Source organism: Eumetopias jubatus, unplaced genomic scaffold (genome assembly GCF_037043125.1).
Source record: "Eumetopias jubatus isolate StellerSeaLion01/CBP00866 unplaced genomic scaffold, mEumJub1_p1.0 scaffold_3, whole genome shotgun sequence".
Classification (NCBI taxonomy): Eukaryota; Metazoa; Chordata; class Mammalia; order Carnivora; family Otariidae; genus Eumetopias; species Eumetopias jubatus.
Genome location: NW_028274809.1, coordinates 33,829,209 through 33,842,983, shown reverse-complemented (window position 1 = coordinate 33,842,983; position 13,775 = coordinate 33,829,209). Strand labels below are relative to the sequence as shown.

Here is a 13,775-nt window from a genome sequence, read left to right as displayed (position 1 = left end):
AGAAAACTAGACAAAAAATGATATATATTATGAAATGATATAATACCACAAACAGACGCTGTGCTTCCACTTCATCTACCTACCCTTCCTTTCCCAATCAAGCCATTTTGGTTTCTCTTGCCTCCGTGACCACACTGAATCCTATGGGTATAATTGACCATACTCTTGTCTGTAACCTAGACTCCCCCATCCCTTGATTTTTCCCCACTTTCATCTTTTCTGTTATTCAGTCCAGGATTTTCATTCCTCTTGATGCTAGGTTGCAGAGCTGCTTGAAAAAAAAATCAAGTTACTTAGTGTTTCAAAACTTTCAGCAGGTTGCAACTTAATGTTTACAAGAGATCCGCATATAAGGCCTGGAAAGTGAGGAAGGAAACTTCACTCCTTTTGAAAGCCAGACTTGTGGAATAATTGAGGTATTTAAATCAGTCATTCAAACTGAAAGGTACCGGAAAAGCAAATTCCGCTAAGACAATGAGGTAAAGTCCAAACGCCTACTCTAGAATCATTGCAGCAAAAATGGGAGAGGCCTACATATACATGAAAGACATCTGTACTAATAATCAGTTTGGTCAGAGAGAAGAGAACGGCCAGGAGTGCTCGCATACACAGGGACAGTCATGTTGTCATTCCGAGAACTTCACTTCAAGGCAGCATTATCCAGGGAGTAAAATTAAGCGGCTAACATTTCCCAAATTCCAGATACTTGGGGCAAACGGAGAAACAGCTCCGCATTTCTCTCAAGGTAAAATATATCACATATAGAAATTTACAATAAAAAGCAGGGGCGCCTGGGTGGCTCAGTCGTTAAGAGGCTGCCTTCGGCTCAGGTCATGATCCCAGGGTCCTGGAATCGAGCCCCGCATCGGGCCCCGCTCCGCGGGAAGCCCGCCTCTCCCTCTCCTGCTCCCCCTGCTTGTGCTCCCTCCCTCGCTGTGTCTCTCTCTGTCGAATAAATAAATAAAATCTTAAAAAAATAATAATAAAAAGCAAAGTTCTTCCCTTTTAGGTTTCCGTGCCGCTTAAAAGCTTGCTTTAGTACCTAAGAAAACTCGCGACATTTTCTTTCTTTCTCTCTTTTTTTTTCCTCTTCCCCCCTCCCACCCCGTTGGCGGGAGCATACCGGAAGCGACGAGACTCTATCTATCGGAAGTGATGTCATATCCCAGAAGCCTTGGAGAAGGAGAAGCGGGTTCCGGCGTTGTACCCATAGTCCAGTTTGGAACGTTTAGGCAACGTGGTCTGATTCTTTGCGAGAAGGCGTGCGCGTTTGTGCTCGGCCTGCTGCGGCCTTGCAGGCCTTTGGGGGCCAAAAGTTTGGTCTCTTTTCGCCGGTATACGAGCTCGCGGCGGGCCGCGCAGCGCCCTGACCCGGCCTCACCATGTTGGTGCTATTTGAAACGTCTGTCGGCTACGCCATCTTTAAGGTAAGTTACAGATTGAACCGTTGGAGAGGCAAGGCTGGTGTTGTGCAGGAGAGAACAGGGAGGACGAAGGGGAGGAAAAGGGGAGGAATACACCGCTCAGGATCGCGTGGGAGCCGTTTGTGTCCTGCTCTGAAAGTTGGCGGAAGGCTTTGGGCCTGGGAGGCGCGTGTGTCGGTGAACACGTGGCCGCGCTTTTGGGGCGCCTGGTTCTGTGTTAGAGGATTTGGCCCCGTGAGAGAGGTGGGCAGGAGCCTTATTAGAATTTCACAGGTAAAGGTACGGAGTTTGGGGTTTATTCTGAGTGTTTTTGAGGAATCATGGGTAGGTTTTAAGCTGAGGAATGACCTAAAGTGGTCTTAATGAAGTTGCTTTCCTGTGTAGAGAGTAGATTACAGAAGGCAAGAAAGGAACCAAGAATATTTTTGTATTAATCGAGACAAGATGAAATTGCTTGGATTAAGGTTGGTATGGAGGGAAACAAATACCAGGAGAAATTTTGAAGGTAGAACTGGTGGAATTGGCTGATGAATGGAGAATGTGGGTATTAGGTTGAGTAAGTGGGTACGTGATGGTGGGGGAAAAACGAGTTTGGGGGCTTTTCGGGGGGAAGATACTAAAAAGGTCCAGTTTGGGCTGTGAAACTTGGGTTGTTAGTTAAGACGTGGAAATGCAATCGTCATTTTAAGTTTCAGATCTAAGGGAGAAATCTGGGCCGATGATAATTAATTGGAGATTTGGTTGTCCTTTTTTTTTAAAGATTTTATTTATTTAATTAACAGAGGGAGAGACACACATACAGCGCGAGAGGGAACACAGCAGGGGGAGTGGGAGAGGGAGAAGCAGGCTTCCCGTCGAGCAGGGAGCCCGATGTGGGGCTCGATCTCAGGACCGCGGGATCATGACCTGAGACGAAGGCAGTCCCTTAACCAACTGAGCCACCTAGGCGCCCCGATTTGGTTGTCTTAATAGGGAAAGTTTGAAATTTAAAGATCAGCTCGGAGCCTACATTCGTGTAGTAGGATGCTAATGAGATGTTCCAAAGAATGAAGTAAACAGTGCTATCCATGTGCCAGGCACTCCTCTGAGCTCTACAAATGTAGTAATGAAAAACAGTTCTCATATATATGCTGATAACGTAAAAATGCTGGATAAAATGTGTATAGTATTGTTCTGTGAATAAAAAAAAAACTATGTGGGATGAGTGCAAAAAATCTGGAATCGGCATTCCAAAATGTTGATTTAGAGGAGCTTTAACTTTATTAAGTTTTTTTCCAGACATTTGAGAATATAGTTCCATTTGCACTTGTTAGTTACATTACTTATTGTTTTTGAGAGATAAAATAATAAAAACCAAAAGCTAGCTTTGCTTATTTTTTCTCGTTGGGCTTGTCTGTAATGGCTTTAGAGCCTGGGAGTGTGTCTCTTTTACTTTTTCCTAGCTTTTTGTAGTCTTCTCTAAATTCTTAAGTAGAATTCTGCATGTGCCCTCAAATTTTCTTAGCCAACATGGTCTATCATACTTTGAATTAGTGTGTCTGGATGAATTTCTCATCTAAGTAGATGTTAGGTATACTGTCCCGCACTAAGAGAGGAAGGCGCAACTGCACAGACCGTTGGTTGCTGCTGCTGATAGGAATTGGCTTAGCAATTCTCTGGTTTCTAGACCTGGGTCATAAAATACTCAATTATGTCTCTCGATGAATTACTGATTTTTTTTAATGAAGACTATTCTCCATAAAAATAAGTCTTGACTTTTCTGTAGCAGTTTTTAATGGTACCCACTTGCAAATTACTGTTCAAAATTAATAAATTGTGGTTTATGGTTTAAGTAACGTAATAGAGAAGTAGCTAAAGGCTTGAATACATTGATAAAATGATTCAGTTCCAAATATTTCAATAGCAGTTATTAATTGTTAATAAAGTAGACATAGAAAATGTTCTGGAATTGGTGGTTGCACAATTTTGTGAAAATATACTGAGAAGTAAGTTGTACACTTTAGAAGGGTGGATATTATGGTGTGTAAATTATATATTAAAAATAGATCTATAGTACAAAGTTATTAGCTCCCTTTACCATAATCAGAATGCTGGGGTATAAAATTACATTGGTTGCATAAAATTCATACCTTAGTGGGGATGCTTTAAGAAATTTTTTAAATTTTTAACCTCAGGTCATAGTAAGGAATACATCTTAATATCATGATCTAGTGTACATATATGCACATATACAGAGTGATTCGCCAAGAATTAAATACTTTGTAAAAAAATTAATGGGTGTTAACAAGGTTATATATGAAGGCAAATAAACGAACTATTACCATTTTTAGAATATTGTAAAAACTTAACTTGGTCCCTTGTATCATGAGGCATCTTTTAGTTTTACTCATCCCAGACTTTTTGTAGCTATGCTGCCCAGTATGATTGCCACTAGCAATCTCTTTAGTTGTTAGCACTTTGAATTTTTATTTAACTCACTTAAAAATTTTTTTTTAAAGATTTTATTTATTTATTTGACAGGGTGAGATACAGCGAGAGAGGGAACACAAGCAGGGGGAGTGGGAGAGGGAGGACTCAATCCCAGGACCCTGAGATCATGACCTGAGCCGAAGGCAGACGCCCAACGACTGAGCCACCCAGGCGCCCCAAATTCACTTAAATTTTAATAGTCACATTGTGTAGTGCAGCTTTGTGGTATAGTGTTGTGTGTTCTTCACTTCCTCAAGCCTGGAAGAAGAGATTTTATGTGTATACCAGAGTTCACGTATAATTACTGAGCAATATGTTTTTCTAGCTTCATTTATTGGGTATAATTTACATACTGTATAACCCATCTACTGTAAAAGTGCAGTTTGATCCATTTTAGTAAGATTTATACAGCTGTGCAAGTTGCAGTCCAGTTTTAGAGTACTTCCTCTTGGGGCGCCTGGGTGGCTCAGTCGTTAAGCGTCTGCCTTCGGCTAGGGTCATGATCTCAGGGTCCTGGGAGCGAGGCCCACATTGGGCTTCCGGCTCAGCGGAAAGTCTGCTTCTCCTCTCCCACCCCCACCCCCCGCTTGTGTTCCCTCTCTCTCTTTGTCTCTCTCTGTCAAATAAATAAATAAAATCTTTAAAAAAAAATAATACTTCCTCTTAAAAAGTTACCTCCTGCCCGTTTGCAAGTCAGTCAGACCCAGCTCTAGGCAGCCACTATCTGTATAATTTTGTCATTTCTAGAAATTTCATGTAAATGGAGTAATAGTTTTTTGTGTCTGGCTTTTTTCACTTAGTGTGCATTTGAAGCTAATCCATGTTGCATGTATCAATTTGTTCCTTTTTGAATAATTCACGTTTGAAACTATTCCAAGTCATCCTGTACAGCAACTCACATAAGTTTCATAAAACACAGTACTTACCCATTTTGTTTGTAAAGTAAAACTAAAAAAAGTTAGCATTAAATGTTTAAATAAAACATAGGAAATCTCAAACTAACCAATTAAGTGAAAATTAGGGACGCTTTTGATATAGTGTGCTCTTTCCTCTTTATAAATTTATTGCCTGTCTGGAATAGAGGAGGATACTGTAGGAATAGCTGGCATGCTGTGGGATGCATTTATGTCTGTGTTTTACTCTTTATTGTGAAAAATTTCAAGGAGACAAGTAGTAGATTATAAAGAACCTCCATGTACACCATCACTCAGTTTCAACAGACCTGTTTTGTGGGCTATCTCTCTCCCATTCTCCTCCCCACATTTTTTTGAAGCAAATCCCGCATATTTAGTTTTATCTGTAAATATAAGTATGTGTCATGAGTATACTATGAAGGCGCACGCACAAGTTGTGTCTTTCCACAATGTCATCCTCCCCTGCAATGTTAGCTTTATTCAGTTTCAAAGCAAAGTTAATATAATTATAACACAGGACTCCAAACTTGATGACATTTCACTACCTGTTTAACTTGGCTTCTTACACATCACAGAAGCAAAGCACAAGTTACACAACAAACAAGACAGAACAAGGGGAAGTTGGAGGTAGGAAGTTAATGCAGTCTTCCATTGCACAGTTGAAATAAGGCCTGGGTCTGGTGCGGGTCAGCTCACAGCACTAGTTGCTTATTATGTTCAGGCAGTGGAGGATCTCTTTTATTTATTTGAGAGAGAGAAAAGAGGGAGCACGCAAGGAGAGAAAGAGAGCGCGTGCGCACGCACATGAGCCAGGGGAGGGGCAGAGAAGCAGACTCCCTGAGCAGAGAGCCCGAATCCCAGGACTCCAGGATCATGACCTGAGCCGAGGGCAGCAATGGGCTGAGCCACCCAGGCACCCCCGGACAATCTGTATCTTGTTCAGAGGTCAGTTGGGCAGGGCCTTCGGTGGCAGCTACCTTTCTGATGTGGGCAGATGTGAAAGAGTCAGCATTAAAAAGGTCTTGACTGTTTGCTGCAAATAATTTCAAAAGGGATTTATTCAGTCTTGATTGGCAAACCTCTGTTTCTCCTGGTTATTGTTTCTGAGTGGGTCTCAGCTGGTGCTGGTTTGGCAATATTTGGTCTAAGCTGAAATGCCTTGGTTGCTTGCGCCACTGCTTGATGTAAGTTACTGCTTGGCAGGAATGACACCATCTCGCTCTCTATAGTATGGGCAAGATAAAGACTATGCTGAGGATTTTAATGGCAATAACTATACGCCGTTTCTACTTGGAAGTGGAAATAATTCCATCTTAATCCAAAATGGACTTTATATACAAAAGTTTTCAGATTTCTTTGTGTGAAAATGAGTGACTAAAATTTGAGGCATATTTTTCAGGAAATGTAGCAGTTATTTCTAATTTTGTTTTGTTCAGACTGTCTTTATTAGTAATTTTCTCTCTTTTTTTTTAAAGATTTTATTTATTTGAGAGAGGGAGCATGAGAAGGGGGAGGGTCAGAGGGAGAAGCAGACTCCCCGCTGAGCAGGGAGCCCGTCGTGGGACTCGATCCTGGGACTCCAGGATCATGACCTGAGCCGAAGGCAGTTGTTTAACCAACTGAGCCATCCAGGTGCCCTTATTAGTAATTTTCTCTTAAGTATGTTGTAGCACAATTGGGAACAGAGTGGCAAGGTTTTATTTGCCATAACAGAGTCTTTGGAGACCTTTGAGTAGTCTTGAATGTTTCCATTACATTTCCTTTCTTACTTTAAGAATGCTGATAATATCTCTTGAATATGCCGATTGTTACCCAACTGTTAATCTCCAAATATACTTGCTTTTCAACTACAAAAAAATGTAAATTTTACTCATGAGTCATATCCCCTGTTTGGTACATATCCTTTCAACAATTCCTGAACTTTGGATATGGTTAGTGTGGCATTCTCTGAATAAACTATATCCAAAAGTCAGGACTGTTCTGTGAACTTCCTTTATCAGAAAATAACTGAATTAATGTTTCAGTGCATTCATGAGATTTGCTGGAATGTCTTTGGATTCTAAAGTTCTCATGATAGGCAAAATAGAATTGTTAGTGGCTTGTAATTATTTGTATGTGTGTGAAGATATTTGTTAAGTAAACTCTGTGCCCAACATGGGGCTTGAATTTACAGCCCTGAGTTCAAGAGTCCCATACTCTGCGAACTAAGCCAGCCAGGCACCCCCAGCTTGTAATTTTTAAATATAAACACTATGCTTTGGGATCATTTACTGCTCTTACTATGGTTTCTAAGTTTTTTCACTTCGATTTATTTTGACCAACTTCTCCAATTCTGTAAATATATCAATTCACCTATGTGTGATTGAATTTAAACAACACAACAAATCTTTAAAATCATCCTACCATACTCGTCTGACAGAAATTAAGTGCAACTTGGGCGCCTGGGTGGCTCAGTCGTTAAGGGTCTGCCTTCAGCTTGGGTCATGGTCCCAGGGTCCTGGGATCAAGTCCCGCATCGGGCTCCCTGCTCTGCGGGAGGCCTGCTTCTCCCTCTCCCACTCCCCCTGCTTGTGTTCCCTCTCTCGCTGTGTCTCTCTCTGTCAAATAAAGAAATAAAATCTTAAAAAAAAAAAATTTAAGTGCAACTTGCAGTGTCGTGTTCATGCTTTATCATAAAAATATATACTAGACTATAACTGGGCAATAAAACTTACTGTGTAAATATTCTGTGATAATACAGATTTGATGAAATGTTTATCAGTATAGTTTTTAATTTATTGGCTGGGTTTTTTCCCCCATAAGAAGACATGCATGATATCTATTTGTACTTTTTTTTATATATATAATTTTTTTCACTTTTTTTTTAAAGATTTTATTTATTCATTCGAGATAGAGAGAGAGCACGAGCAGGGGGAGAGGCAAGGGAGAAGCAGGCTCCCCACTGAGCCAGGACCCAGTCGTGGGGCTCGATCCCAGGACCCTGGGATCATGACCTGAGCCGAAGGCAGACGCTTAACCGTCTGAGCCACTCATGCGCCCCCTGTTTGAACTTTAAACTAATCTCCCATCAGTTTTAAGGCATCCCAATTTCAAGAATGTTAAATATGGGGGGAATGCATTTTAGCATTGATTCTACCCTGTGTTATACTTGGGCAGTTGACTTACTACATTGGATATTAATGAGAGTATGGGGAAATAAATTTTTTTAAGATTATTTATTTATTTGACAGAGAGCACAAGTAGGCAGAGTGGCAGGGAAAGGGAGAAGCAGGCCCCCTGCTGAGCAGGGAGCCCGATGAGGGACTCGATCCCAGGACCCTGGGATCATGACCTGAGCCAAAGGCAGACGCTTAACCAACTGAGCCACCCAGGTGCCTGGGAAATAAATTTTGTTAACTCTTGATTTAAGTGAAACTAATAGACTCTCTTGAAAGCAATTTGGTAGCATCTGTCAAATGTGAAGTAATACATTTCCTATGTGATCAATTAACTCCACTTCCAGTAGAATATGTCCTATAGAAATACAACATATATACACACAAAACTGTTTTCGGAAGGAGAAAAGGAAAATTTAGAAAAACCCTAAACATCTGTAAGGGCATAAAATGTTGGTATATTCATACAATGGTTGTTAAAACCTAGGATTGTGTCCATATTATGCTAAGTGGTAGAGTATGATTCCTAAAGGTATGTATAAATAAAATGTTAAGACAGTCAAAAAGAATATATATACCTAAATGTTAATGACTTTTTCATAAATTTAAAGTGCCCCATTTTCTTTGCATTTTAAGTTTTCTTATAACATGATGTATCCTAAAATTGATGCAGTCTTAGTTTTAGAGAAATCCATCCATAATACTTTGTTAGGATGATCGTAGCAGTAAATAAAACTTACTCTTTATTCTAGAAAGTAGGCAAATAAAGTCTTGATGTTCTGTGAATATGATATGCTTTGTGAAGGGGTTAGTGGCTCCTTCAAATAGGAAGTTTTCATCAAAGACCTCAACTGAATTCCATCCAGTTATTAAATGGGCAACGTGAGCTATTAATTTGACCAAAAATTTGTGGTGGGTAAGAAAACTGGTTTGTTACTTCAGTGAGGAAAAATAGCTTCTATACTCTTATTTTACATATGCAGTTGTACTTGAAGTGTGTAATTGTGTATGCCTAAGCTATGCCATTAAAATTATTTAAATGTTTGTTACAGGTTTTGAATGAGAAGAAACTTCAAGAGGTTGATAGTTTGTGGAAAGAATTTGAAACTCCAGAGAAAGCAAATAAAATGTAAGCCATCTTGAAACCACGAATTTAGCAGTTAACATTTAGTTGGTGTTTGTTGTTGGTAGTGGTGGAGTTTTTAAGATTTTGTTTGTTTGTTTTAGAGAGAGAGAGCCTGTGAATGGGGTGGGGAGCAGAGGGAGGACGACAGGCAGACTCCATGGTGAGCACAGAGCCTGTGGGACCTGAGACCATGACTTGAGCCAAAATTAAGAGTCAGACCCCGAACCAACTGAGCCACCTAGGCGCCCCTGTTGTTACTGTTTTAATCTCTATCCCCAATATGGGGCTTGAACTCATGACCCTGAGATTCCAAGAGTCGCATGCTCTACTTTGACTGAGCCAGCCAGGGGCCCTAAGTAGTGGAATTATTGAATAAATTGTAGTATATCTATAGATCTCTTACTAACTTGGAGAGAGGTCGGTGGCATACCAAGGAAACCATGCTTCAGAATGATATGTATACTGTGATCCCATTTTTGCAGGGTTCTTGTATATCTCTATATGCATTTATGCAAGCATAGAGATGAACAAATGCCACTTCAGAAAGGTGGAAATGGGGGTGGGGAGAGGCAGAATAAGATAAAATTACTACTTTTCCTAAAACCTTTTTGTGTTGTTAAGTATGTATTTAAGGGACCCACCGGGGTTTTTGTTCCCTGGCGGGTAAGAAAATCTTCCTTAAAACAACACTATCTTAGACATAATAGAAGACTAGTTTTTTTTTTTCAAGGGCTGTATGCTTCATTTGGCTGAGTTAACCTGATTCATTGTTGTCAATGATGTATTCTTGTTGGAACTGAATATAAATGATCTAACTCAAATATTCGTCACTACCACTGAGACAACAATGAATTATTAATCATATATTTTTGTTTCAATATAAAATGATGTTACCTTGCATATACCCTGTATGGGGGGAAGGGGGTAAAATAAGGGTAACAGCAATCAGATTTGATGATAAACTATTTCTTAATGGCATTTGTACTAGATGGACAAATCATTGTTGTAAGATTCCTGACTTAAGAGGGACTCTTAATACCTTTTCTAAGGTCTCCTCTGTGTCCTTCTAAGGATCTGTGTCCAGCTTTAAGCAGCAGAGGTTATGTTGAAGCTTCAGCATCTTTCCTGTGGTTGAGATGTGGTATCAGACCTCTTTGCTGATGCTTATTTTCCTTCAAAGCCTACAACCTCTGCAGTAGTCCAGACATTACTAACCTAACATTTAGAGAAACTGGTTGTTTTAAGAAGAATTTATCTGACTTTGCACCCTGATACTCAGTGACAGGAAAGTGTATTTTGTTGGTAAACAAAACAGTCTAAAACCTATTTCCTACATACATGGTTTTTGCACAGTCAGTATGCCCTCATAACTTTTCTTTTTTTCCTTCTAGAGTAAAGCTAAAACATTTTGAGAAATTTCAGGATACAGCAGAAGCATTAGCAGGTAAAGTGAAAGACTAGCTTTTTTGGCTTTGTTTAAACTTGTCAGTTGATTATCCTTATCAAAAGATTATTTGCTTCAGTTGCCTGAGTTAACCTTATTCAATGTTGTCAATGATGCATTCTTTTTGGAATTGAATTTAAGTGATCTAACTCAAATTCGTCACTACCACTGAGACAACATTGAGTTAGCTTTTTTCACCATAGGGTTTGTTTCCCCCCCATGTGATGAGAGGTGAGAAGTGGTTAAATTGATCTCCCTGTGGAAACCAACAGCATAATGCTGAAGCACAATTCAGTAAAAGCTGTTCTACAAGGGACCAAGGTAATGTAGTCAAGTACACAGCTGTGATAATTTTAATCCAGGGGTAAAGTTGAGAATAGCCAGCATTTACAGTTGAAATAATAATACAGCAGCTCTCCAGAAGTACACATTTTTAGTTCAGAAGAGTACAGTATTATTAAAAGTTTTAGGAAAACTAGTAGGCTTTTGTGTGTATGGTTTTGTTTTGTTTTGTTTTTAATGCAAAAACTACACCTAGGCTTAAGAGTTAATCTGAAGGGGGCATGAAAAATGGATGACTCCTGTCCTTCAACTGGTCCTCATGATGGGAGAACAGACAATAGATGTTATTAACTAGGCTTGGCTTTAGTTGGCAGTTGGTCTCAAGGTTTTTTTTGTTTTGTTTTTTTGTTTTTTAATGTTAGGGAAAACAAGAAGACTGGATATAAAATTCTGCTTGTGAATTTTTCAATTGCTTAAGTTCCGTATATCAAATCAGCCAACTGCTTGGCGGTATAATTTGAAAATGTAGGACCATAAGGAAGGATATGGCATATCATTAGGAAAGAATTTCACAAACCCAAATAATTTTGTTCATCAGCCCCAAGAGAAGGGTATAATTCTCTTGTAAAAATTAGGAATGTAACTAAACATGCTGGAATATTAATGGGCTGCCATTGGCAGAAGGGTAGCTGAAGGAAGACCCACAAATGGATCCAATTTTTTAATTTTTAAAAATAGTTCTAGGACTGCTTCATCAGTAAGTCAGTAATTAAAGCCTCATAGAGCCATTAAGGCACAACTGTAATAAGTTTTGCCTGAAGGTTTTTTTTGTTTTGCTTTTTTTGTTTTTAGTAATGTCTACATCCAACGTGGGTCTTGAACTCATGGCCCCAAGATCGAGTTGCATGCTCTTGCAACTGAGCCAGCCAGCACCCCCGCCTGGAGAGTTTTTTAAAAGATCTGTTCATCACAGCTTTAAAATTATATGGGTAGAATTTTGTTAAGATCCCAAGTGAAATTGTGTTGGCTGTTCTCCAACTCTGGGGGACATTATTCACAGACAGTGATTTGAACTTCTCGAGTGGTAAAGTGAGTGGCCCTGATCTCAGGTGGCTTCTTTTGAATTCCTTTTTGCATATTACCTCTTTAATCTTTTTTGAGATATTTCTGACCAGTCCTTATTAAATGGATAGATCCAACTTCTACCCAAACATGAAGCAAGTTTTTACTATTAATAGGTAATATATTGATCATGTAGTGATTGTCAGGTTTTGTACTCCTCATTTCAAAATTGTTAAATCCTTGAAGCAGTCCTGTGGGTTAGATGTTAATTACTATTTATAGGAAAACTGAGGCTTGAGGGATATCTCATTTTCCTCCTCAGCTCTTGGTATTCCTTAATAGAATGTAAAGATAAACGGCCAAATGCCACGTTAGCTTAGAATTTAAAGTCAACTCCAGCCCACCCACCCCCATCTACCTTCCATGAAGGCAGAGTCTACATTGTTCTTCACCATCAAATTCCTGCATTCTAGCACATACGTATTTTGGGTAAAGGAATGAAAATACCATCTATTTTTACTAGAAACTCAAATATCACCTTATTAAGAGAGCAGTCTTTCCTGGGAATTAACTTCCATTCCCTGTTATAAGGAAATTTTGATGTGACAGAACCCAAACTGAGCGGTTATAGATATCATAGTATTCATTTAAAAACCCCATAGCCTAGGAAACAGTCTGATGGGTTGTGATATCAAGAATTTATATTGAGGGGCACCTGGCTGGCTCAGTCCATAGAGCATGAGATTCTTCATTTCAGAGTCGTGACTTCAAGCCTCATGTTGGATGTGGAGCCTACTTTAAAAAAAAAAGTCTTTGGGGTGCCTGGCTGGCTCAGTTGGAAGAGCATTTGACTCTTGATCTCAGGGTCATGAGTTTGAGCCCCAGTTCGGTGTAGAGATTACTTAAATAAATAAACTTTTAAAAGATGAAAATAAAAGGTTGAATTTTTGTTTTATTTTTATTTTTTTAAGAATTTAAAGGCACCTGGGTGACGCAGTTGGTTAAGTACCCAACTCTTGGTTTCGGCTCAGATTATGAGATGGAGCTGGCATCAGTGCAAAGTCCACTGAAGACTCTCTTCCTCCCTCTGCCCCTCCCCATTGAGCATGCACTTGCTTTCGCTTGCTCTCTAAAATAAATCTTTTAAAAAGAAAAAAGAATTTATATTGGTCCTAGAAGTTCAGATTATACCGTTTGTATGGAGAGCTTTATTTTTACGGTCTGATTGTCAAGTTGCAAGTCTTCCAAATACTGCAGAAAAATTTGGTACTCTCTTGCTTTCTCTCTGACAAATAATAAAATCTTTATTTTTTTTAAAGATTTTATTTATTCATGAGAGAGAGAGAGAGAGAGAAGCAGAGGGAGAAGCAGGCTCCCAAGGAGCAGGGAGCCCGATGCGAAACTCGATCCCAGGACCCTGGGATCATGACCTGAGCCGAAGGCAGACACTCAACCATCTGAGCCACCCAGGCGCCCCAATAATAAAATCTTAAAAAAAAAAAAAGAATTTGGTACCAGCCTACTTTTGGATGAAGTGGGAAGATTACTAGGGGATGCTGAAAAGTGGCTAGTGAAGTAGAGAGAAGACTCAGTTTCCCCTTTACCTGTCATCATTTCTGCCATCTTCTAAAAATATATATTGTGAAGAGTAATTAACATGCTTTTTAATAATAAAGGGAAGGTAAATGTAAATGTTAGCTCTAGAGTAGAAATTTTTGCTTAAAAGAAATTTTTAAAAGAAAACACTAAAGTATAAAAGATGATATGGAAGATTGATAACTAGAAGCTGGAAGTTGAATAAAATTTTTTAATTATAAAAGATTAAAAACTTGAAAGAATATAACTCTTACTAGAAAAGTAGGTTATAAGGAGTCATTGTTGTACAATATGGTATGTAAA

The 13,775-nt window shown here is 39.3% G+C and overlaps 1 protein-coding gene and 2 non-coding genes across 5 annotated transcripts in view; all 3 read left to right on the top strand.

The window, feature by feature from the left end:
* Positions 1–1,179: 1,179 nt before the first annotated feature.
* The window catches only part of NOP58 (NOP58 ribonucleoprotein), a 32,838-nt gene continuing 20,242 nt past the window's right edge, over positions 1,180–13,775 (top strand). Inside the window, exons 1-3 of one of the 3 annotated variants that reach the window (XM_028123871.2) lie at positions 1,180–1,427; positions 9,015–9,091; positions 10,480–10,532. In XM_028123871.2, the coding sequence (XP_027979672.1) occupies positions 1,383–1,427; positions 9,015–9,091; positions 10,480–10,532 (175 nt within the window). In that variant the 5' untranslated portion in view covers positions 1,180–1,382. Of the gene's footprint in view, positions 1,428–6,313; positions 6,440–9,014; positions 9,092–10,479; positions 10,533–10,735; positions 10,854–13,775 lie in introns of those variants that run through there. The other 2 variants (XM_028123877.2, XM_028123883.2) reach the window with 2 other exon arrangements.
* Positions 9,852–9,940, top strand: LOC114226188 (small nucleolar RNA SNORD70). The gene has a single exon (XR_003612695.1). It is a non-coding gene; the product is annotated as a small nucleolar RNA SNORD70 (small nucleolar RNA).
* LOC114226193 (small nucleolar RNA SNORD70) lies at positions 10,630–10,716 on the top strand. The gene has a single exon (XR_003612696.1). It is a non-coding gene; the product is annotated as a small nucleolar RNA SNORD70 (small nucleolar RNA).